The sequence below is a fragment of the Acinonyx jubatus genome, chromosome A1, assembly GCF_027475565.1.
Source record: "Acinonyx jubatus isolate Ajub_Pintada_27869175 chromosome A1, VMU_Ajub_asm_v1.0, whole genome shotgun sequence".
NCBI classification, from domain to species: domain Eukaryota; kingdom Metazoa; phylum Chordata; class Mammalia; order Carnivora; family Felidae; genus Acinonyx; species Acinonyx jubatus.
The window spans coordinates 110,682,325-110,707,138 of record NC_069380.1 but is presented as its reverse complement, the minus strand read 5'-3'; the positions used below and the strand labels follow the sequence as shown (position 1 = coordinate 110,707,138).

The following is a 24,814-nucleotide window of genomic DNA, read 5'->3' as shown; positions in this document are numbered from 1 at the left end:
AAAGCCTTCCTAACATGCTAAAGCACTTGGAGTAAAAGGGAGTTGGTATTTTTCAAGTGTCAACACGTGAATTCCAAATCATAATTTCCCCCCCAGTTCTATGTAATTGGAGGGTTTTGAGAGTCTCCAGTTGTGACAGCTGAGTCAGCTATTGTGGAACCGGTTGGAGAAGGTGCCAAAACCCACCGCAGCCAGGAGTCCGGGGCCCTGGTGGTGCCTTAGGTCTCCTCCTTCCTACTTGGGTGGCCTCAGCCAAGTCTGTGCCTCAGTTTACCCCCTCCCATGAAATGAAGGGGTGCAATCCAGCCTTATGCTTCAATGACTGTGCCTATTTGCATCATGTTTTTGAAGAGGTAATAGGTGTCAGAGTTGGGGTGGTATGAAAGAGAGTGCTGTAAAAAGTCCCCCTCTCGCCACGGCCCCTCACTCCTCTCCAGAGCAGTCTCTGCAGTGAATTTTTATGGGCCTTTCAGAAAGTCTACGCATGGAAAAGCGTATAGGCCCATACAGTCCTCCTCGTCATACCTGCCTTTGGATATAAATAAGTCCTGTTACCCAGTGCTTTCGCAGGGTGGGGCATTGCTTAAGCGCGCCTGCTCACTGGCTTTGTGGAGAAGGACGGGAAGGGTGTGCAGCACACGGGTTGGGTGCTGCTGTTACTGACTTGTTCTACAGCTCTGACTATACGGCTGGTTCTTTCTATTTCATGTTGTGGTGCAAGTGGCCTCTACAGTGTGCAGTACCGTGTTAACCACGTCTCTGTGGATGAACCTACAGCTGTCCCGAGCGTTCCGACAGACAGTGCCACAGTGACCGTGATGGTTGATGGGTGTGTGTGCCCACGCACACGTAGGATAAAGTCCCCAGTGTGAACTTGCTGAAGCAGACCGTTTTCCGATGGCTCTTGGTCACATCGAGAACATTTTGTGCCATTAAGAAATTCCAAAATCTGCCTTGTTCTTTTAACATTCAGCGCCAAAGTTGTCGAAAGAAGATGCGTTCGTTCGATCAGTATTCACCCAGCCTGCACGTGCCCATTATTACTCTTGGGAGTGAGGGCATAGCAGTGAACAAAGGCCCTTGCCCTCCCCTGGTGCTCGGTGAGCTCTGCTCTGGTCTAGCAAGGAGAGGCAGAGTCATTCCAGAAGGGCTGTGGGTACAGGCGGGTGCGGTGACAAAAATACAGCAGAGTGACAGCACGAGCGGTGTGACTTCACACAGGTGAGGCTTCTTTGGTAAGGTGACCCTTGAACAGAGACCTGAGAGGGTAAGGTGTCTGGGCCCTCAGGTGACTGGTAGGAGAGGTGACTGGCAGACGACCAGCAAGTAAGTGTGCCTGTCCCCCTCCCAGGGAGAACGCAACAGGACTTGGCATGTGAGGTTCCAACATTTCCATAACATGCACACCTTTGGCAGTTGGAGAAGCCTAGGAATCCTTCCCAAGATAAGGTTTTCAAGGGCATAAAATGCTGAAGATTCAAAGGAAACCGTTTATGCTTAAATCTTCCAGGTTAACACCCCTTGTCAGAATGTTTACCGAGAGCCATAGGATAGTCTTTACGAGATCTCCAAGAAGATAGATAGTTGTTGCCAAAAATCTGTATAAAAAGTGCTCTCATCTAGGATTTTTCTTATTTTTTCCTTAAGTTTTTCTTCAAATTCCAGTTAGTTAACCTACAGCGTCATATTAGTTTCAGCTGCACAATACAGTGATTCAGTCTCACGTAGGATTATTTAAACCTAAATCCGCACTACCACCCTAACTGAACTCCACCCCCGTGTGGAAATCACCCTCTGGATCATGAAGATAGGCTTGCTCCTCGCTGCCTGGCAGAAAGCCCGAGGTGATTTTGGGAGAGCACCTGTTTCTTTTTTGAGAAATAAATATTGAAACTGAAAATTGAGTGGTGAATGTTCGGGTTAGGGATGCCAAAGAAAGAGATTGGTTCTTTCGAGAAGCCGCCATCCTTGCAATTAAGAGGCCAGATTTGCTGGCCTTTTAATGAGCTTTCTAGCAGGTCAGACATCAGGGTGAAAGAGAATGTGCATAGGGAATCCTGGATTGATGATTTCACATAAGGCATTTTGGACACTCAGTCCTATATGTTCTTAAAAAGGCCACTGACTCTGACTGATGAGGATTTGTGCCATTGAGAACAAAACAGGGTGCAGGTACAATGCAGGGGGGCTTTGAGATTTGTAGAACAATACAAAATTCTCCAAAATCAACATTTCAGAGATTGACAAAGAGTATTGCTTGCTAGCGTTTCCCCTTCGGGCCAGGATCTGAAAAGAATCTACCACTATCACCATTTCTTAAAAGAAAATGGCATTTTAATCCTAGAGACTGGGAAGGGAAATAGTCCCTGACTACAGGCTTTATGTAAAAGTTCATGAAACAATTACTAATGATTTGAATGTAGTGATATCTCACGAGGCACCTGAGTGCGACTACCCTGTCTTGGGCTGGGAACCTTGCGCGGAAGAGACAGCCATTTGCCAGGTAGAGAGGCTGGAGAGAACCGGGGAGGAAAGGCCCGTCCTATACAGACAGGGTTTGGTGGCCTTCTATCAAGGCCAGTGGCTTATCAGGAGTTCTCTCACCTTAGACTCCTTTTCCCCACAAGGAATTGAAGGCAGAGGGAAGTCCAGCAGTTTTCTCAAGGTTACATCACTAGTAGAACTAGAAATGAAATGCAGAATTTCAGAGCACAAACATAGTGTCACTTGTATGACCTTTGACCGTGGACCACTTACTTTTCCTTGGCAGAAGCCCCTCTGTTCTGTTGGTGGAGGGCTGAACGCCTTCTGTTGTAGGTGAGTGGGGCAACAGCTTAAAAAGTTTTTTTAATACCACATTCTGGGCTCATCGTGAATATATTTGTGCCTTTGCAATATATACCCTGCTTACAATTTCCCCCTCTCGTTCTCTATTGCACTGTTTTCCAGTTTTATTGAGCTGTGCTTGGCATGCAGCACTACACGTATTCAAGTATACAGCATAAGGACCTCACTTAAATACATCATGAAGTGATTATCACACTAAGTTTAGATGACCTCCCTTGTCTCATAGAGATACAAAAAAAAGTGTTTTTCTTTATGCTGAGAACCCTTAGGACTGACTGTCAACAACTTTCACATATGCCATACAGCAGTGTTAACTATGGTTGTCCGGCCGCACCTTACATCCCCTGTACTTAACTCCTTGCTGGAAGTCTGTACCTTTTGGGGGAGTATTTTAAAAAAGCAGTGTAGTTGCCCTACAATGTTAAATCAGTTTTGGGCCCTCAACACAGTGATGGGTCTTCTCTGGATGTTTTTACTGCGTTCGCTGCACGTGTAGCTGTCATCTGTCACTGTGCAGCATCGTTACGGTAGCGTTGATTTTATCCTCCATGCTGGACCTTTTATTCGTGTGACTTCTTCCCTCCATAACTGGAAGCCTGCACCTACTACTGCCCTGCACCCATTTTGCCCTTCCCATCCAACCCCCTCCCCTCTGGCAACCATGAGTTCTCTGTATTTATGATTCTGTTTCTGCTTTTTGTTTACTTAACTCTTTGGCTTTTTAGATTGCGCAAGTAAGCGAAATCTTGGTATTTATCTTTCTCTGACTTATCTCACTTAGCATAACGCTCTCTAGGTCCGTCTATATTGTTGCGAATGGCAAGATCTCATTCTTTGATATGACTAATATTCTTTTGTATGTGAATGTGTATTAAATGTGTATGTGCCACTTCTTTATCCATTCATCTATTGATACTCACTTGGGCTGCTTCTCTCTACTCATTATTGCGAATAATACTGCAGTAAACATAGGGGTGCATGTCTCTTGTCAAATTAGTGTTTTCGTTTTCTTTGGGTCAATAGCCAGTAGTGGAATTGTTGGATCACATGGCAACTGTATTTTCTTGTTTTGCATAGTGGCTGCACCATTCTGTAATCCCACCAGGGCTTCTTTTTTCTCCATATTTTTACCCACAGTTGTTATTTCTTGTCCTTTTGATTTTAGCTATTTTCATAGGTGTGAAGTGATACCTCATTGTGGTTTTGCTTTGCGTTTTCCCTGACGATTAATGATGTTGAGCATCTTTTTATGTATCTGTTAGCCATCTGTATGTCCTCTTTGGAAAAATGTCTATTCATGTTCTCAGACTTTTTTTTTTTAATGTTTTAATTTCAGAGGGAAAGACAGAGCGTGAGTGGGGGAGGGGCAGAGAGAGAGGGAGACACAGAATCTGAAACAGGCTCCAGGCTCTGAGCTGTCAGCACAGAGCCCGATATGGGGCTCGAACTCACAAACCGTGAGATCATGACCTGAGTTGAAATTGGATGCTTAACTGACTGAGCCACCCAGGTGCCTCTCTCTGCCTGTATTTTATTCGACTCTTATTTTGGTGTTGAGTTGTATAAGTTCTTTATATATTTTAGATATTATACCTTATTAGGTATATCATGGCAAATATCATTTGCTATTTCGTAGGCTGCCTTTTCATTTTCTTATTTTTTTAATATTTATTTTTGAGAGAGATAGACAGAGAGACAGAGCACGAGCAGGGGCGGGACAGAGAGAGACAGAGGGAGACACGGTATCTGAAGCCGGCTCCAGCTCCAAGAAACTGTGAGATCATGACCTGAACTGAAGTCGGATGCTTAACTGACTGAGCCACCCAGGAGCACCCCCCTCGCCACCACCGTTTTCATTTCCTTGATGGTTTCCTTAGCTGTGCGGAAGCTTTTTAGTTTGATGTAGTCCCAATAGTTTACTTTTGCTTTTGTTTCCCTTGTGTGGGGAGACATATCTACATAAATGTTGCTAAGGCCAATATCAGAGAAATTACTGCCTATGTTTTCTTCTGTTGTTATGGCTTATTGTCTCACATTTGGGTCTTTAATCCCTTTTGAACTTATTTTTGTGTGTGGTATGAGAAAGTGGTCCAGTATTTTTCTTCTGCATGTAGCTGTCCAGTTTCCCCCCACCCTTTGTTGAAGAGACTGTCTTTTCCCATTGTATATTCTTGCCTTTGTTGTAGATTAATTGACCATATAAGCATGGGTTTATTTCTCGATTCTGTTCCGTTGATCTGTATGTCTGTTTTTGTGTCAGTACCGTACTGTTTTGATTGCTACAGCTTTTGGAGTGTATCTTGAAATCTGTGACTGTGATATCTCCAGTTTTGTTCTTCTTTCTCAAGATTGCTTTGGCTGTTTGGGGTCTTTTGTGGTTCTATACAAATATTGGTTTTACTTGTTCTACTTTTGTGAAAAATGTGGTAGGGATTGTGTTGAGTCTGTAGATTACTTTGGGTAGTATGGACATATTAACAATATTATTCCATTCCGTGCGGGTGGAATATCTTTTCATTTGTTTGTGTTGTCTTCAATTTCTTGATAGTTTTCAGGGCACTGGTCTTTGACTGCCTGGGTTAAGTGTATTCCTAGGTATTTTATTCTTTTTTGTGCAATTGTAAATGGGATTGTTTTCTTAATTTCTCTTTCTGCTCTTTCATTTTTAGTGTATACACACCAATTACTGTGTATTAACTTTATATCCTGCAAATATACTGAATTCATCGATTACTTCTGGTAGCTTTTTGATGGAGTCTTTAGGGTTTTCTATGTATGGTATCACATCATCTGCATAGAGTGACCCTTTAACTTCTTTACCAATTTGCATCCCTTTTATTTTTGTTTTTCTTTTTTGATTGCTGGGGCTAGGACTTCCAGTACTGTGTTGAATAAAAATGGTGAGAGTGGGCATCCTTGTCTTGTTCCTGATAGAGGAAAAGCTCTCACGTTTTCACCAGTGGGTGTATGATGTTTGCTGTTTTTCATATATGGCCTTTATTATGTTGAAGTATATTCCCTCTAAACCTACTTTATTGAGAGTTTTTATCATGAATGGATGTTGAATTGTGTCACATGCTTTTCCTGTATCTGTTGAGATGATCATGTGATTTTTATCTTTTATTGTGTTGGTGGTGGTACATCATGTTGATTAATTTGCTAATACCGAACCATCCTGCATCCTTAGACTAAAAATCCCACTTGATTATGGTGAATGATCCTTTTAATGTATTCTTGCATTGAATGCAGTTTGCTAATACTTTGTTGAGGATTTTTCATCTGTGTTCATCAAGGATATTGGATCTGGAGCCCTGGGACCCTGCTATCATCCACCCATTATACCAAGGTATAGGGGAAATGTAAACCATGGCACTCATCAGCCCCTCTGACATGAAAAGAGTTCCAGCAGCTTCCCTGTCATTTGGTGGAGTTATAGCACTGGATCTTTTATACACTAGCTGCTCTTTTTACAATATTTATTTATTTTTGAGAGAGAGAGAGAGAAAGAATGTGCACGAGCAGAAGAGGGCCAGAGGATCTAGATCTTTTATATACTAGCCACTCTTTTTTTTAAGTTTATTTATTTATTTTGAGAGAGGGAGAGAGAGCGAGAGAGAGAGAGAGAGAGAGAGAAAACGCATGAACCAGAGGGCGAGGAGCAGAGAGAGAAGAGAGAGACAATCCCAAGCAGACTCCACACTGTTAATGCACAGAGCCTGACGCAGGGCTCGGAGTCATGAGCCATGAGATCATGACTTGAGCCGAAGTCGGACTCTTAACCAACTGAGCCATCCAGGCATCCCTACTAGCTGCTGTTTTAAATCGAGGCTTTTTTTTCTGTGCCCACGGCTAACAAATTTGCTCCCAGTCCCTCAGTATCTCCTTCCCTACTGCACTTCGCAGCAGCGGGTGGGGGGTTCCCTTCATCACTGTGTCTCTTTCCTTCTGTTATTTTCTGTGTGGTCTCTTTATCTTTGTTGGACAAAAGCTGTTCAGCCAGCCTTCAGTTCTTCAGAAGGAATTGCTCTATCAGTAGCTGGAGATTGGGTGTGTCTATGGTGGAGGTGAGGGTCAGGGTCTTCCCACGTCATACTTTTGGACTGGAACTCTAGTTGAAAGTTTGAGCCTTTTGACCACTGACATCCAGTTCTCCCACAAATATACAACTATAAATAAAAAATTAGGTACAGACACTTAGGTGGGATCTGAGCGAGGTAAGGGACCTTTTTAATCTCCATAGTACATTTAACTCCATTAGGGTGTATTTTTTTTTCTTTATTTTTGTCTTAACATTGTGTTTGATTCATTTAGGTTATTGTATGTAGCATACAGCCCTGAGTCTGTGTGTTGCATGGTTGGAATTTACCACCACGTGGTTATCCATTCTGCTCTTGAGAGATTTAAGTTGCTTGCAATTTGAGGCTCCTACCAATATTCCTGCTATGAAAGTACATGCCTTTTGGTGCACACATGTTGTATTGTCTTGGGAGTATACTTTTAAGTGGAATTGTGGTATCATAGGGTATTCATATGTTCAGCTTTAGTAGAGAGTGCCAAATAGTTTTCCCGAGTGGTGGTGAAAGTGAGCATTCCCATTGCAGCAAATGGGGATTCCAGTTCTACATTCTTGCCAAGGCAGGCTGTTTTGAGAGTTAAATTTTAGCCAGTCTGATGGCTGTGCATTGTCTTCATGACCATTTAGCTTTCGCATGTGCTGAAACAAATTTTGGCCCTTTGGATAGTTCCTTTTGTGCTAGTGTTTTAGGCAGTTTTAAAAATGTGGATTATCTATCTCTTTTAAATGCCTTACAGTACATATTTATTATGGATATTAATTCTTTTTTTATTGAGATATAATTGGCATTTAATATCATATTAATATCAGGTGTACAACATGATGATTTGATATTTGTATATATTGCAAATGATCACTACAGTAAGTCCAGTTAACATCTGTCACCATATGTAATTATCAAGTTTTTTTTTCTTAAGAGAACTTCTCAAGTCGGCTTTGTTAGCAACTTCCAAATATGCAGTACGGTATTAAAAACTATAGCCACCGTGCGGTGTATTACATCCCCGTGACTTTGGTTTTTTTATCACTGGAAGTCTGTACCTCTTGACAAGCTTCACCCATTTCACCCCCCCCCCACCTCTGTCAACCATCAGTCTGTTCTCTGTATTTGTAAACTCGGATTTTTTTTTCTTTTTTGCGATTCCACACATAAGTGAGAACATATTACTTGTCTTTCTCTGTCTTGATTTATTTCACTTAGTATAATGCCCTCCAGGTCACATCCTTCTTTTTTAGTGATAACACTCTATTTTGTATATGTGTGTGTATATGTATATATAAAATACATGAGGAGATAATGTATAATAGGATACATAACATATCTAATAGGACATATTATATGTAAGGACATATATATCAGGATATAAAATATGTTAGTATATATAATATATAAGTATCTTTATCAAATTTTCACATTGTCTTTAGCCATGTTTTCATTGATGGATACTCAGGTTATTTTCATTACTTGACTATTATACATAATGCTGCAGTAACCCTGCAGGTGCACATATATTCTTGAGTTGGTGTTTTGTTTTCTTTAGAAGTTAAAATTGTTGGATCATATGGTAGTTCTATTTAATTTTCTGAGGAACCTCCATAATGTTTCCCATGGTGGCTGCACCAATTTACATTTCCAACCACAGTGCACAAGGAACTCCCCTTTCTCCATGTCTTTACCAGCACTTAACTATTTATTATCTTTTTGATAATAGCCTAACAGGTGTGAGGCGATAGATACCTCACTGTGGATTGGATTTGCATGTATCTGGTGATGAGTTATGTTGAGCACCATTTCACGTCCTTGTTGCCTGTCTGTATGTCTTCTTTGGAAGAGTGTGTATTCAGATTCTCTGACCACTTTTTTTTTGTAAGTTTTTACTTAAATTCCAGTTATTTAACATACAGTGTAATAATATCAGTTTCAGGGCAACAGTTAGTAATTTAACACTTGCATACAATGCCCAGTGCTCATCGTGACACGAGCACTCCTTAATCTCCATCGCCCATGTAGCCCATCCGTCCCCCCCACCGTTCCCCCTCTGGTAACCATCAGTTTGTTCTCTACAGTTAAGAGACTATCTCTTGGTTTGCCTCTCTGTTTTTTTCCCTTTGCTCATTTGTTTCGTTTCTTAAGTTCCACAGACGAGTGAAATCATATGGTATCTGTCTTTCTCTGACTTATTTTGCTTAGCATAACATTCTCTAGCTCCCTCCACATCATTGCAAATGGCAAGATTTCATTGTTTTTGATGGTTGAGTAACATTCCACTGTGAACATATACCACATCTTCTTCATCCGTTCATCAGTGGATACTTGGGCTGTTTCCATAATTTGGTTATTGTAGATAATGCTGCTATAAATATCGGGGTGCATGTGTCCCTTTAAATTAGTATTTTTGTGTTTTTTGGATAATAGGGTAGTTCCATTTTTAACTTTTTGAGGAACCCCCAAACTGTTTTCCACAGTGGCTGCACCAGTTTGCATTCCAGTCAATATAGCAAGAGGGTTCCCTTTCTCCATACCCTCTCCAACACCTGTTGTTTCTTGTGTTGTTGATTTTAGCTATTCTGACAGGTGCAAGGTTATGTCATTGTAGTTTTGATTTGTGTTTCCCTGATGATGACTGATCATGAGCAGCTTTTCATGTGTCTTTTGGCCATCTGGATATTTTCTTTGGAAAAATGTCTATTTGTGTCTTCTGCCTAGTTTTTAATTGGATTTTTAATTTTGGTGTGTTGAGTTTTATAAGTGCTTTATATATGTTGGATACTAATCCTTTTTGAGATAGGACGTTTGCAAATATCCCATTCTGTAGATTGCCTTTTAGTTTTGTTGATTGTTCCCTTCCCGGCACAGAAGCTTTTTGTTTTGATGCAGTCCCAGCAGTTTATTTTTGCCTTTCTTTCCCTTGCCTCAGGAGACATAGCTGGAAAGAAGTTGCTGCAGCTGATGTCAAAGAAGTTACTGCCTCTGTTCTCTTCGAGGCTCTTTACGGTTTCAGGTCTCACAGTTAGGTCTCTGACCACTTTTTAATAAAAAAAATTCTTTTTCTTTTGCTATTAAGTTGTATGAGTTCTTTATATATTTTGGATATTAACCCCTTATCAGATACAGATTTTCTTTGACTTATGATGGGGTTGTGTCATGATGAAACCATTGTAAGTTGAAAATATCATTAGGTTGAAAGTGCATTTAATACACATAATTACCATACATCATAGCTTTAGCCCAGCCTACTGTAAACGTGCTCAGAACACTTATTAGCCGACAATTGGACAAAATCATTTAACCCAAAGCCTATTTTATAATAAAGTGTTGAATATTTCATGTAACTTATTGAATACTGTACTGAAAGTGAAAAACAGAATGGTTCTATGGGTACAGAATGTTTGCTTAAGTCTGTCAATCATTTACCATCATGACTGTGTGACTCACTGGGTGCTGTGGCTACGTGTTGATGTCCAACATCACGAGAGAGTATAGTACTGCACATTGCTATCCTGGGGGAAAAAATCAAAATTTAAAATTAAAAGTATACTTTCTACTGAATGCATATAGCTTTTGCACCATTGGAAAGCAGAAAAATTCAAAGTCAGGGCCTGTCTGTATATGATTTGCAAATAATTTCTCTGAAGGTGGCCTTTTCATTTTGTTGATGGTTCCTTTGCTCTGCAGAATCTTTTCAGTTTGGTGTAGTCCCATTTTTTATTTTGCTTTCATTGCCTTTGCTTATGATATCATATACTAAACATCATTGCCAAGAGCATTAACAATGAGCTTACCATCTGTTTTCTAGGAGTTTCTTGGTTTCTGGACTTGCATTCTAGTCTTTAATCCATTTTGAGTTAATTTTTGTGTATTATGTAAAATGGCGGTACAGTTTCATCCTTTTGCACGTGGCTATCCTATTTTCCCAACATTGTTTAATTGCAGTGACTGCCCTTTCCCTGTTGTATAGTCTTGGCTCTTATGTCATGAATTCATAATGTATATGTGGGTTTATTTCTGGGCTCTCCATTCTGTTTCACTGGTCTGTGTGTCTGTTTTGGTGTTGATGCCATACTGTTTTGATTACACTTGTATCTCATAGCTTTGTAATATAATTTGAAGTCAGGGAGCATGATGACTTCTGTTTTGTTCTCCTTTGTCAAGATGGCTTTGGCTTTTGGAGTCTTTTGTGATTTCATGTAAATCTTAATATTGTTTGTTCTGTTTCCATAAGAAATGCCATTGGAATTTTGATACAGATTGCATTGAATCTGTAGATTGCTTTGGGTAGTATTAACATTTTAACAATATTAATCCTTTCAATCCATGAGCACAGAATATCTTTCCATTTATTTGTGTCTGGTTCAATCTCTTTAATTAATATACTAGAGTTTTGAGGATATAGTTTTTTGCTTTTTTGGTTAAATTTATTTATAAATATTTTATTTTTTGATGCAACTGTAAATGGGATTATTTTCTTAATTTCTGTTTATGATAATGTTATTAGCATATACAGATGCAACAGATTTCTGTATATTAATCTGGTATCGTGAAACTATTGAATCCATTTATTCTAAGTTTTTTAATGTATACTTATTTTTGAGAGAGACAGAGTGTGAGCAGGGGAGAGGCAAAGAGAGAGAGAGAGACACACACACAGAATCTTAAGCAGGCTCTGTGCTCTGAGCTGTCAGCACAGAACCTGATGCGGGGCGTGAACTCACGACCCGTGGGATCATGACCTGAGCCAAAGTCAGATGCTTAACTGACAGAGCCACCCAGGTGCCTCTATTCTAACAGGTTTTTGATGGAGTCTTTTGGGTTTTCTATATATAATATCATGCTATTTGCAGACAGAGACAGTTTTACTTCTTTCTGAATTGGATGCCTTTTCTTTTCCTTGCCTAATTGCTCTGGCAAGGACTTCTAATATAGTTTTAGAATAAAATACGTATATATAATATATATATGTATACATATATACTGTGTATATATATATATACATACATATACACTATATGTATAGTATATGTATACACATATACATATATACATATATAGTATGTGTGTGTGTATATGTATATATTTATATATATTCTAATATATATTAGAATAAAAGTGGCAAGAATGGGTATTGTTATCTTGTTCCTGATCTTAGAGGAAAAGCTTTCAGCTTTCCACTAATGAATATGAAGTTAGCTGTGGGCTTGACATTTATGGCTTTTAATATGTTGAGGTATGTTCATTCTATACCCAGTTTGTTGAGATTTTTTATCATAAATGGATGTTGAATTTTGTCAAAGGCTTGTTCTGCATTTGTTTAGGTGATCATAGGTTTGTGGGGTTTTTTTTTACCCTTCATTTGTTAATGTGGTGTATCACTTTGATGGATTTGTGGGATATTGAACCACCCTTACATCCCCCACAATAAATCCCACTTGATCATGGTATATGATCCTTTTAATGCATTGTCAAATTCATTTGTTAGTATTTTGTTGAGTGGCTTGCATCTGTGTTCATCAGGGATATTGGCTTGTAATTTACTTTTCTTACGGCATCTTTGTCTGGTTTTGGTATCGGGGTGGTGCTGGCCTTATAAAATGAGTTTGGAAATGTCCTCTTATATTTTGGAAGTTTTAGAAGGATTGGTATTCATTCTTCTTTAAATGTTTATTAGAATCAACCATTGAAACCTGGTCCTGGACTTCTGTTGGTTGGTTGTGAGGTTTTCGATGACTGATGCTATATACCTTTACTAGTAATCGGACTGTTGAGATTTTTATTTCTTCATGATTCAGTGTTGGTAGTCTGTGTGTTTCTAGGAATTGGTCCATTTCTTCTAGGTTGTCCAATTTTTTGGCATATAATTGTTCATAGTCATCTCTTAAAATCCTTTGTATTTCTGTGGTATCAGTTGTAACATCTCTTTTATTTATGATTTATTTATTTGACTCCTCTGGGTTTTTTCTTAGTCTAGCCAAAGGTTTGTCAGTTTTGTTTATCTTTTCAGAGGGCTAGCTCTTAGGTTAATTTATCTTTTCTATTTTTGTCTATGTGTTGCTGCACTGATCTGTATTATTTCCTTCTTTCTACTAATTTTGGGCTTCATTTGTTCCTTTTTCTTTTTTCTGGTTTCTTTTGGTGTAAGGTTATATTGTTTGAGCTTTCTCTTTTTAAAAAAAAAAAAACTTTATTGTTTATTTATTTTTGAGACAGAGACAGAGCATGAGCAGGGAAGGGGCAGAGAGAGAGGGAGACACATAATGTGAAGCAGGCTCCGGGGTCCAAGCTGTCAGCACAGAGCCCGACGCGGGGCTCGAACTCACAAACCGCGAGATCATGACCTGAGCCAAAGTCGGACGCTTAACCGACTGAGCCACCCGGGTGCCCCTCTCTTGTTTTTTCGAAGCAGCCTGTGTTGCTATACACTTTTCCTCTTAGAACTGCTTTTGTTGCATCTCGTAAGTTTTGGCATGTTGTATTTCCGTTTCCCTTTGTCTCAAGGTATCTTTTTATTTCTCTTTTGATTTCTTCTTGACCCGCTGGTTGTTGAGTAGTGTGTAGTTTAATCTCCACATATTTGAATCTTCCAGTTTTTTTTTATTCGTAATTGACTTCTAGTTTCTTGGCACTGTGATCAGAAAAGATGATTCATACAATTTCAGTCTTCTCAAATCTATTAAGATGTGTTTTGTGTCCTAAAACATGATCTTTACCACAGAATGTTCTATGTGCATTTGAGAGGAATGTGTATTCTGTTACTTTTGGACGGAATGTTCTGAATATATCTATTAAGTCCACCTGGTCTAATGTGTCATTGATTTTTCTGTCTGGTTGATCTATCTATTGATGAAAATGGAGGTATAATGTCCCCTGTTATTATTGTATTGCTTTCTACTTCTGACTTTAGGTTTCTTAGTGTTTGCTTTATATATTTATGTGCTCTTGTATTGGGTGCATAAATGTTTACGGAATTTATGAAATATATACAAATATCTTCTGGTGGGATTGACACATTTATCATTATGTAATAGCCTTCATTATCTGTTATTGTAGTCTTTGTTTTAAAGAATATTTTACCTGACACATGTACAGGTACCCCAGCCTCCTTTTGGTTTCTAGTTACATGAAAAATATTTTTCCATCATTTCACTTTCAGTCTGTCTTGTCCTTGTGAAGTAAGCCTCTTGGAGGCACCATATAGATGAGTCTTGTGGGTTTTTTTTTTTTATGTTTGTTTATTTTTGAGGGAGAGAGAGAGTGTGTGAGCAGGGAAGGGGCAGACAGAGGGAGACACACAGAATCTGAAGCAGGCTCCAGGCTCTGAGCTGTCAGCACAGAGCCCGATGTGGGGCTGGAACCCACAAACCGTGAGATCATGACCTATGCTTAAGTAGGATGCTCAACGGACTGAGCAACCCAGGTGCCCTGATCAGTCTTGTGTTTTTATCCATTTAGCCTCCCTGTCTTTTGGTTGAAGAGTTTAGTTCAAAAGAAATTATTGACAGGTATGTACTTGTTGCCATTATGTTGTTTTCTGGCTATTTTGTAGTTCTTCTGTTCCTTTCTACCTCTCTTGCTCTCTGCCTTTATGATTTGATGAGTGTTTTTAGTGGTATAGATTTATCTTTTGTGCATTTACTGTAGGCTTTTGCTTTGTGTTTATCATGGACACACAGGTTTATAGAACAACCTATAACAGTTTATTTTAAGCTAATAACATAAGTTTGAACACATTCTCAAACTCTACATTTTTACCCTCCCAACATTTTATGTTATTGATGTCACACTTTATGTGTTTTAATCTTGTGCATCCCTTAACTAATTATTGCAGTTATTTTTACTACTCTTGTGTCTTAACATTCATATTAGCTTTCTAAGCGATTAATTCTCTACCTTTAGTATAGATTTACCTTTACTAGTGAGAGTTATACTCTCATGTATTTTCCTATTACTAATAGCACTCCTTTCTTTTCAGCTTAAAGAAGTCCTTTTAAAAACATTTCTTATAAGGCTAGTTTAGTGGTGATGAACTCCTTTAGCTTTTGCTTGTCTGGAGACTTACTTCTCTCTCAATTTCAAAGGACACCTTGGCCAGGTAGAGTATTCTTGGTTGGAAGTTGTTTTAATTTTCAGTACTTGGAATATATTGTGCTTCTCCCTTCTGGCCTACAAATTTCTGCTGAAAATCTGATAGTCGGATGGGGGTTCCCTTGTATGAAAACAACAAGTTGTTTTTCTCTTGCCACTTAAAAGATTCTCTCCTTGTCAAAAATCTTTAACTTGTGACATTTTAATTATAATGTGTCTTGGTGTGGGTCTCTTTGGGTTCATAGTTTTTGGAGCTCTGTGGGCTTCCTGTCAGGATTTTCTTCTTTTTTTATGGCTGAATATTTCAGTATATATATACCACAGTTCTTTACCCATTCATCTCTCCGTGGACACTTAGATTGTGTCTGTGTGTTGCCCGTTATAAATGATGCTGCTGTGATCAGGGGGTATGGTTCTCTCTTTGACACAGGATTTTTGTTTCCTTTGGTTATATTCCCAGAAGTGGAATTGCTGGATCATATGGTAGTTCTACTTGTAATTTTTTGAGGAAGCTTCCTATCGTTTTTCCCTAGTGGTTGTCCCAGTGTACAGCATGGGCAACAGCTTTAATGGTGGAGGCCCTGAGCAAATGAACCATTGCTGAAAGCCACCAGGATTAATGATCACAGGCTAAGCCTTATAATTTGGCTTCATAGGCAGCTGCTGACTTATACCCGGGTCCCAGAGAAGCTGTCACAGCCCCTTCTAGTAAAACCAGCTCCCTTTCTTGGATACCTGAAATTCTGAAAGTTAAGACTTTCTCACCTCTAAAAGTCCAAGTATTTGAGGGGCATAAGCACTAAATCCTTATCTACTTATCAACTGTATCCCATTCCCAAGTGTTTACTGAGGACCCCCTGCATGCACTGTGCTCCCTGGGTAGAGCAGTGGTTCTCAAAGGTTTTTGCTTGCCTACATCCTAAAACAATTTTGAAGATCTTTGTATTGCACACATTTAAATTTTGACAGCTAAACTTTTCATAATAAATTTAAATATCTGTGAAGTGTATAATTTTTGGTATTCAAAACACTGTTTCATCACTCATTTACATGTATCCAAAGAAATTGAAATACAACGTTGATTTGGAGTACCATCATTTAAAAACATACAGACAAGCTCTTTTTTAACAGGCAGCAAATTTACATTAATTTTCTCCTTGAACCCGTATTTCCCTTTCACTTGTCCCACAATATTTTATCCTAATGTCAAACATTTTATGCTGCTGGTATTTTCTTGATGTTCAGAACAAAAATAATGTATATAAATTTAAATTTACTCGGAAAAAATTTCTTGTGATCATAAATCCACTAAATGCTGTGGATTCTACAGGATTGGATCATTGTCACATTTATTAACACACAGTTGATCACACCAATACTGTGCAAATTTAATAAATATTAAGGAAAATATTCCCTCAACTGTATCTTTATTTTTCCTGTAACCGTGTCTTATAATGGGATAGATGGAGATCGTTTTTATAATTCACTCAGGTTCCTAGGACAGTTACTTACTTATAAAATGAAACAGGGTTCAGCATCCTATGTTTGGATATTTATAGGTGTAAGTACTTGGAATGTCTTATGCACAGAAAGTAGTTGAATAGGAATGGAAAGGATTTCGGGGCACAGCAATATCACTCGATCCTCCGAACTCTTGAGCTATGTGGCAGCAGTCACATAGTAATCTGTCATCAATTTCTTTTAGTATGTTTTACTTCACAATTGTTTTAGATGGACAGAAAAGTTACAGAGACAGTCCAGAGTGTTCCTGAATGCCCCTCACCAGTTTCCCCATCGTAACATCTTCCATAACCCCAGTACATTTGTCACAACTAAGAAACTGGCACTGTTAACTCCATCAGTCTGTTCTTTAATGATCTCTCATCTGTTAAGTCATTTTGGTATTTCTCCTGTTTTGTTGAAAGCACAGAATTAGAAACATCTGAGTAGTGAAAGGATTTGTCACCCAGCCTTTCCCTTTCTTGTTTCCTGGAAAGTGTATTAAAAATAGGCTTACTAAGACTTACCACGTAACTGTGGGTTATACCTTTTTCACTGTTGGTCTATCATTTGTCCAGTCTGGCGTACTGGAAGAATTAGGAAAGCCATAATAGTGATCATTTTATCATATCTTTGCTAATACCCTGTTTCTTGATAAAATAATTTTTCTCTTATTTATATCAAAACCTTGGAGCTTCAGGTTTAGGTCATTTCGTTTATGGAAAATGTTCGAGGTTGGCCATAGAACTTAAATGTCAAAGCATTCCTTCTTGTTAAAGTGTTGAGTAAAACTAGCCCTTATTTTTTCAATGTAAGCAAAAATGTTAATATGTTAATGAATTTGAATCCCTAAGTTGGCATGTGGACAGGGTCTGTGGTCCAGAGCCTTCCTTCATAAATGCATGGTCATCTGAGATACCTTTCATCCCCTGTTTTCTTGGTTTCCTCACACTGGAGCATCTCTCAAGAGTGATGTCCTTTTTGATTGTACTTGGGAAGGGAAAAGGCGAAGTATCTAAACACAAATTGACATTGTTCCCGCTATCCTCAGTGTATGATACATGTGAATGCAGAACATCCCCAAATGAGCCAGAATACCCATTTCTCTTATAATCCTCATGCTTAACAGAAATGCATGAAAGACTGGTAAAGTCCTGTATCCCTTTTCCCTCCCTGGGTGTGCCAGGCTACTAGTCACTGTGGGAAGCAGGACAAGGGTGGTGGTGCAGGGAGTTCTGACATGAGACCTCTATCACATGTGCAGATCACTTAGGGTAGATCACTTTCAGGAAAAAGTACATGAGAAAGTTGAAGATCTGGAAATGAATTAAACCTCTCTGGACAACAGACCTTGCAAGGCCCTTAGGAACCCCAGGGTATATATATTTGAGTCGGGTTGGGGCTGGAAGGAGGCCCATGAGATGCTGATATCCATGCCCACTATGAGGATGGGGAGTCCCCAGGGGCAGCGGGACTCAGCAACAGCCACCATAGGGATCCTTCTCCAAGGCTGGTTTTCATGAAGGACAGTTGGGAGTGTCTTACCTAGCGGGCTGGAAGAGGTTGCAGAGTTATGGTTCTTGGTCTGATTTTTGCTCTTTGAGAACTAGTGACCAGGAACAGATTGCTTTTTCCCCTCCAACTTGAATAGTGTGCAGACATCGAGAAAGCAAAGACCCTTAAGTAAGAGATACTTAATTGGTCTAAACTTATAAAAATAGTTGTTCTCGATTATCATTCTACAGTAGAGTTTTGCCTTTAAGTAGCTGTGTATTTACATGACAAAGTGATGCAAATACAGCTAACTGTCCTCATAGAACTCCCGGACTTCACAGTGAGCCTGCAGCTCCCGAGCTGAGACAGGCCCCAAACTGGTTGTGTTTTAGTTTCCTGTTTTCTGCAGTATTAAGGGGAGGGCCTGTGAGCTTCCTCCCCATTAGAAAAGCCCAGATTCCTTTGGTCTCTGCCTGTATGGGCCTCATAGTGACTCTTGTATTTGTGCAAGAAGAAGCAGGGCGAAGTCAGCAAGGCAGCCAGCGCCGACAGCACCACCGAGGGAACGCCGGCCGATGGCTTCACAGTACTCTCCACCAAGAGCCTCTTCCTCGGCCAGAAGGTAGGCAGATGTGCGGCCTCGGTCTGCTCGCGGCCCTGGGACAGATGGGTGGAGGCCACCTCTGTTGCAGGAAGGCCTGGGGATTCCCGGAGGCCACTCCTGGCCGTGTGGGTGTGGAAGGAGGAGTGGGTAGCCTCACGGGGGGGCTGCGGCAGGAGCAGTGGGGGAGAGTGGCAGGTGGGAAGAAGAGGTAGTGGTAAAGAAGCGGGAAAGCCGCTCCCATGGTGGTGGGGGGCTCGGGACAACCCCGGGGTTAGTCTGCAGAAGAAGCTACTAATGTGGGATACACTGGTCATCATGTAGCCCCCGGCCAGCAAAACTGCCCCAAGTCAAAGCTGGGTCTTGGAAAAGGAAAGGTCTAGTAGGCAGCGCACAGGCTCGGGTGGGCACTGAAGTCAGAGCCTCTGCTCCGGGGGGCGGGATTGTTTTTAGACGTCCTTAGGTAATGGGTGCACTGAGCCACCTCTGGACTCCTCAAGCCAATCTTTTGTTTGTTTTAATCGTGGGCAATGTATTTTCAGCCATCCCAGTGATGCAGCTTTGCCAGGACGCCATGGTTTTGTAAAAGATGATTCACTTTTGTTGAAAATAAAAATGATGCAAAGGCTTTTAAGACCTGAGAGTGAGAGTTAATTAATAATGCTCTATTAACACCAAAAACAAACAAAACAAAAAACAAAAAAACAAAAAAAAAAAAAACCAGGGGGTGGGAGAGAGAGGGAATTACGCTTCTCTTAATGTTTCAGTCCTACGTGAGAAACAATTAAAGGCATGAATGAATTTGACCTTCATGTAAACTGCGTTGTGGCTAACAACTTGGTTCTGAAGCTGCATCATTTTTACAACCTCACTGTCAATTTTCTTTTGCATCTCAGTGACACAGCCCTCCTGCTCCTGCATTGCAAGCGCTCCTTCCCCTCTTCCCCCCTTCCTGTCACTAATTGCACTCAGGCTCTCATGATGCAATTCCTGTGGTGGACCTTGTGTTCCAGCAAATAACCATTGCAGCTGACATTTTATAACCATTATCTGTATTTTGTACGCATTTTTCAAAGGGAAAAATAAGCAGCGCTTGTCATCTTAAGGTCTGGGGCTTTCAGAGTTTTCGTTTAAAAGATTTTTGTTTTTATTTGTTTAAAAGTTTCAACTCAGCAGTGAAGGCAACCACCTGGGTCTACTTTCACACCCTTTAACTTGTCCTCTGGGTAATACGATACATGGAACGTTAACGCGAAGCGCCTTCCCACTTGCTTTGGTTTGAACTCGAGTGTGAACACCCTGCTCTTGAGGGGTAGCTCCAGTGTCTTTAGGTCCCTGTTGCAGACCGTCAGCCAGGGCTGGAAGCCGATTCAGCAGGTAGAACAGTTCAGGCCCTCCTGCTGTCCCCCACCGTCTCTCAGGCTTTCTCCCATCCCACCCTTGGGTGCCCTGCCCCTGGCCTCTCCCTTCCCTGTGGTGGTCTTGCTGTCTCCTGCTGACTACCCCACAGCCAGCCTCATACCCCCTTACTGGACGAACTCCAGTACCCTCAGAATAGCAGCACTCAGCCACACAGGTGTCCATGTACAAATGGATGCCCTTCTCGATCTCGGGGTCAGGGTCTTGTCTGGATTCTGCTGCATGTGAGCCCTGGAAGGGAGCTGGCAAAGGCAGCAGACACCTTGCTAGTTCCTCTGCAGCCACGCAGTGCCTTCTTCCCCACCATGTGGGGTCTCAGGACCAGGTGCCACAGGCCTAACAGTACAAGAGAGTACAAATCGGCAAACACTGTACCCCATTCAGGATTGGGAAGAGGGGAGACCAAAAAGCTATAGGGAAGTACTGACACTCCATAATAACCTACAGATGTGTCATCGACTGTTGTTTAAGAAACAGGAAAATGGGAGAAGTAGACTTGGCAAAGAAACTAATATGCCTGTCTGAGGTCTTGACTTCTGTTTGGTTGAGCTGAACCCCGTGTAAAGCGGTCAGCTGTCAGAGAGGGGGCTGCATGCAGACCCAGACAGACCACCCACCTTCTTTCCCACATCCCACAGTTAAGCGTCAGTGGGGAGAACAAACACCGAGCTACCGTGAGGCTGCCCTCCGCGTCAAATGTGCTGCCAGGTTAATGACCCAAAACTCACACATCCAGGGCGAGGTACCCCCAAATCCAGCGCCACACATGCCCTTTAGCAGGCATGCCTCTATCTCCCCAACTGTGGCATCACAGAATAAGGGAACACCTCAAGTCAGCTTGGGTGCCAGCGTCGGAAACTAGTGTGCTAGCAACCCTTTCTGGAACGCTGGGCCCTGAGGTGTGAGGTAGAGCACGTATTTATGGTCGGGAGCGTTATTTTGCAAGCAGTACTTTCTGGTCCTTTATTGGCTATTACTGTGGGGTGAAAGTCATGGCTTAATAATGCAAGAGGGGCAAGAGTCCTAAAACTGATGAGAATTTTCACACAAAGCACATTTTAAAATGTTACTACAGACCTTAGTTCGTTTTTGTTTTTTTATTCAAGCTAGTTAACATAGAGTATAGTCCTGGCTCCTGGAGTAGAACCCAGTGATTCATCTCTTCCATACGACACCCAGTGCTCATCCTGAAATGTCCCCTCCTTCATGCCCATCACCCATTTAGCCCATTCCTCCACCCACCCCTTCCCTTCCAACAGCCCTCAGTTCTCTGTATTCAAGAGTCTACGGACGTTAGTTGTGAGTTGGATTTTAGGCAGTGTCCTAAGAAGCGTACCTGAAGATGAAGACCATATCGTACCCTTTGTCCCACGAGTCCTGTTTTCCCATCTTTGACCATGAAACCCATGCTTGAACGCTGCAAGCAGGAGAAGGTAGAGAAAGGTGATACTGCGCCCTGCACAGCCCTGTAAGGCCTGGTTGCTAAGCTACTCACAGAAGCTGGCCCAGGGCTCAGGAGCCTGGGGTCTAATTATCATTGACGATGGTGTATTTCAGGTTCTCAAGTCTCAGGAGTGATCGTCCTCATTACTCTGCTTTTATCCAGCGTTCACACACATTGTTGAATTGTTTTCAAAAAGAAGACAGTGCTGTGAATCTGAATCTACCGAATGTTTTTGCTTTGTGCTTCAACAGAGATTCACAGCTTCCTTCCACAGATTGAAAAACCTGATGGGTTTTTTTTATTTCCAAAAAAATTCTTCCAATGTGTATTTCTATAAATCTGTGTCAGTGGTAGTAACTGATTGGGGCTTCCTTGGTCAGCAGTAGGGAAGGCAGCGTAAGGAGAGTGTGAGTGAGTCTCCAAGCCTCCCAACTGTCAGGATCGGAGCCGCAGCCCCGTAGGCCACTAAAGGCATGGGGCAGGGTACTTTGGGTTGTCTGCCTCGCAGAGACACCCGGTTCCCAGAGGCTGGAATACTATAAGGAGAGGGGGCAGTTGAAACGGCAGTGAGGAGAAAAGGGCTGATGCCTTCTTTCTACCCCTACAGCTGACAATGGGCCTCTCACATGCCATGAAGGGTGCTGGCTCCGGGCTTCTAGGCCTCCAGCGGTGCTCACATGTGTCCTTTGTGTGGCAGGTCTAGCCTGAAACCTGCCAGATGCTACCACCAGACCTGAGATCTTCAGGAGAATTAAAGCTGGAGATCTGGGGATGTGCGCAGGCAGGGCATCAGAGCACCGTTAAAGAAAACCCCTTGATCCCAGAGGCAGGGCAGGATGGGGCCACAGAGAAGACACAGTTCTCCATGAGGGGCTTAGAAACAGTGCCCTCTCCCTTGGCCTTGGTTGAAGTGGACTTTGGTGACAGGAAGAGAGTTGCATTGTATATGGCCAGCACAAGGAAATAAGACTGGTCAGTCTTTTCCCTTCCTTGTCCATTGTGAAGGCATTGTCAAAGAGATGTCAAAATTTAATAATTCCAGGCCAGATTTAACATGTCCTTCAGATACTGTTTATCAATTACTTTTGTTTCCTAAAATGGAATTTTTGATAAGTAAAAAAAAAAAAAAAAAAAGGATTCCTCTAGCCAAATAGGTCATGTCAAGGCGCAGTCCACATATCTGTCTAGTAGTTCCAAGCCACTGGCTCCTTCCCTATCATTGGCAGGCCTCCTTCTGACCTGCCCTAAGTGGTGGGGGCCACAGCCTGCCTTCCAGAAAGGCCAGGTTGGCCCTGAGCCACTTGAGGTCCATTGCAGACCAAGGGCCCGGTTTCTGAGCTCTGGCATTTCCATTAGCCCTGCTTTAAGAGAAGAGAGATGTGCATTTCACCGTAGAGTTGTCGGGATGTTTGACATTCAATTCCAGCTCTGTTTGTGTGCCTGTAGCAGCCTGAGCACTGTCTCGGGCCTCTTGTGGCACTCAGGGTTAAGAGACAACCCAGTCTCTGCCTTCTGGGAGCTTCTCCTAATGAGTTCACTTGTGAGTAGAGAACAAGGACTAATGTGGACATAACCACTGGAGGGAATATGGGGGTACTACAGACCGAGAGACCGGATGTGGTAAACCCAGCTGAGATTAGGGTAGTCAGGGCCCAGAGGTGGAAGGGTCTCACGGGACACTTAGCTAGGTCCCCTTCTTCCACCTCCACAGCCAAGCAGGACCCCCTTCTGCTCTCTAACTGGCAGTGCCCTTTTGTCACTCTCTACGGTGGCCAACAATCTTCAGATGTTTTAAACTCCCCGTGCTGTCATTCAGAACTTATTTTTCCTTTTTTTTTTTTTTTAAGACTTTTATGTATGTATTTTTTTAATGTTTATTTTTGAGAGAGACAGCATGAGCAGGGAAGGGGCAGAGAAAGAAGGAGACACAGAATCTGAAGCAGGCTATAGACTCTGTGGTGTCAGCACAGAGCTCAACATGGGGCTCAAACTCATGAACTGCAAGATCATGACCTGAGCCAAAGTCTGAGGCTCTGAGCCACCCAGGTGCCCCCAAAACTTATTTTCCCATCATTCCCAATGATAAGACAAAGAAGTAGAGACCTTATTCAAATTTCGAAATCATTAGTCCCGCCTCCCAGAGAATCAAACTAAATACGAGAATTTTCGCAGTTACCCAGAAATCTTATTTCCCAGCCCACAGGTCCCCCTGCTCTGCCCTGTGCTTCATAGAGCCATGTGGCTCCTGGGGGAAGGGGGTTGGGACTTGGCAGGATTGGCCATCTTTCCTGGCCCCACCAGGCCTATTTGTATGTACCCACTGGACAACAGGATCCTTGCAAGACATTTGCACATGTGGCCTGTTTGTATCCCATGCTCATGGGCTTTCTCCTCCTGTTCATGGGAGCTTTGGCCTTTGTTCTTGATCATTTCACTGTTGGCTTCTGTCTACTGGCCTGCCCGCCCAAGCCAATCTGGTTACCCAGGTGTCTTTCCAAAGTGCCTCTAGCCATGTGGCCTCTCCCCTCGCACCCATGTCTCTCCCAGACACACACAAGGCTCCCCCCACCCCAAACACATGCTATATAGTCCAGAGGTGGTTTTTTAAAGTACCTCTATATATTTAATAGCAGAATGGTTCTGCGGCTCAGCCCCTCACCCTGAGGACTTGTACTAAGCCTGGTACACAGCGGAATATAGTCGGAAAAGCAAGACTCAGATGTGAGGGAGAGTGAGAGTACTTGGTTGGCTGGGAATTCTCTGTTGTAAGGGCCGCGGCTCGGTGCGGTGCTTCAGAAAGCAGGCTGCCTCTGTCAGAAAGGAAGGTGCAGAGAGTGAATAGGGAGTTCTCCGAGGAATTTGCGCTGTCTGTGACCATTCCCTCGCTTCAGCACTGCCATGAAGCCCCCGGAACCCACCCCCCCACACACAGTTTGTCCAGAGAGCCCATCCCACAGGCAAAAGGGGACTTCTCCCCAGGCAGAGTCAGAGACCATGTTCTGGGGTCTTCTCTGCTAGCCAAATCAAAGCCCATGGAAAACAGCTGATTTTCCAATGAGGCATCTCCAAGTATAAGTTCAGAAGCATCTACGCCATTGGAAAAAAAAATAGCGTGAATTTTAGGGATCTGAACATGTCTTTTTTTTAAAACAACAAGAAAGGAAACTCCTAGGTATCCTAAAAGTGTACTTATCTATACCACACCGAGTAAAGTGTTGCTTTCCCGGTTTTCTCCTTTCCCTTCCTCCCTCAACAGCCTGCTACTACTTTACAGTATAGGGTCTTGGGGTGTTTGTTTTAGGAGGAAGAGCAGGGAAGATTCACTTAATTTGAGTTGCTATAAACACTGTTTGC

At 41.9% G+C, this 24,814-nt stretch overlaps 1 protein-coding gene across 4 annotated transcripts in view; it reads left to right on the top strand.

Annotated features, from left to right (window-relative positions):
• The window catches only part of LOC106989149 (core histone macro-H2A.1), a 78,777-nt gene that overhangs the window by 34,507 nt on the left and 19,456 nt on the right, over window positions 1-24,814 (top strand). For 2 of the 4 annotated variants that reach the window (XM_027076650.2, XM_027076648.2), the window contains exon 5: window positions 18,508-18,618. In XM_027076650.2, coding sequence (XP_026932451.1) covers window positions 18,508-18,618 — 111 coding nt within the window. The remainder of the gene's footprint in view (window positions 1-18,507; window positions 18,619-24,814) is intronic. The other 2 variants (XM_027076651.2, XM_027076649.2) reach the window with 1 other exon arrangement.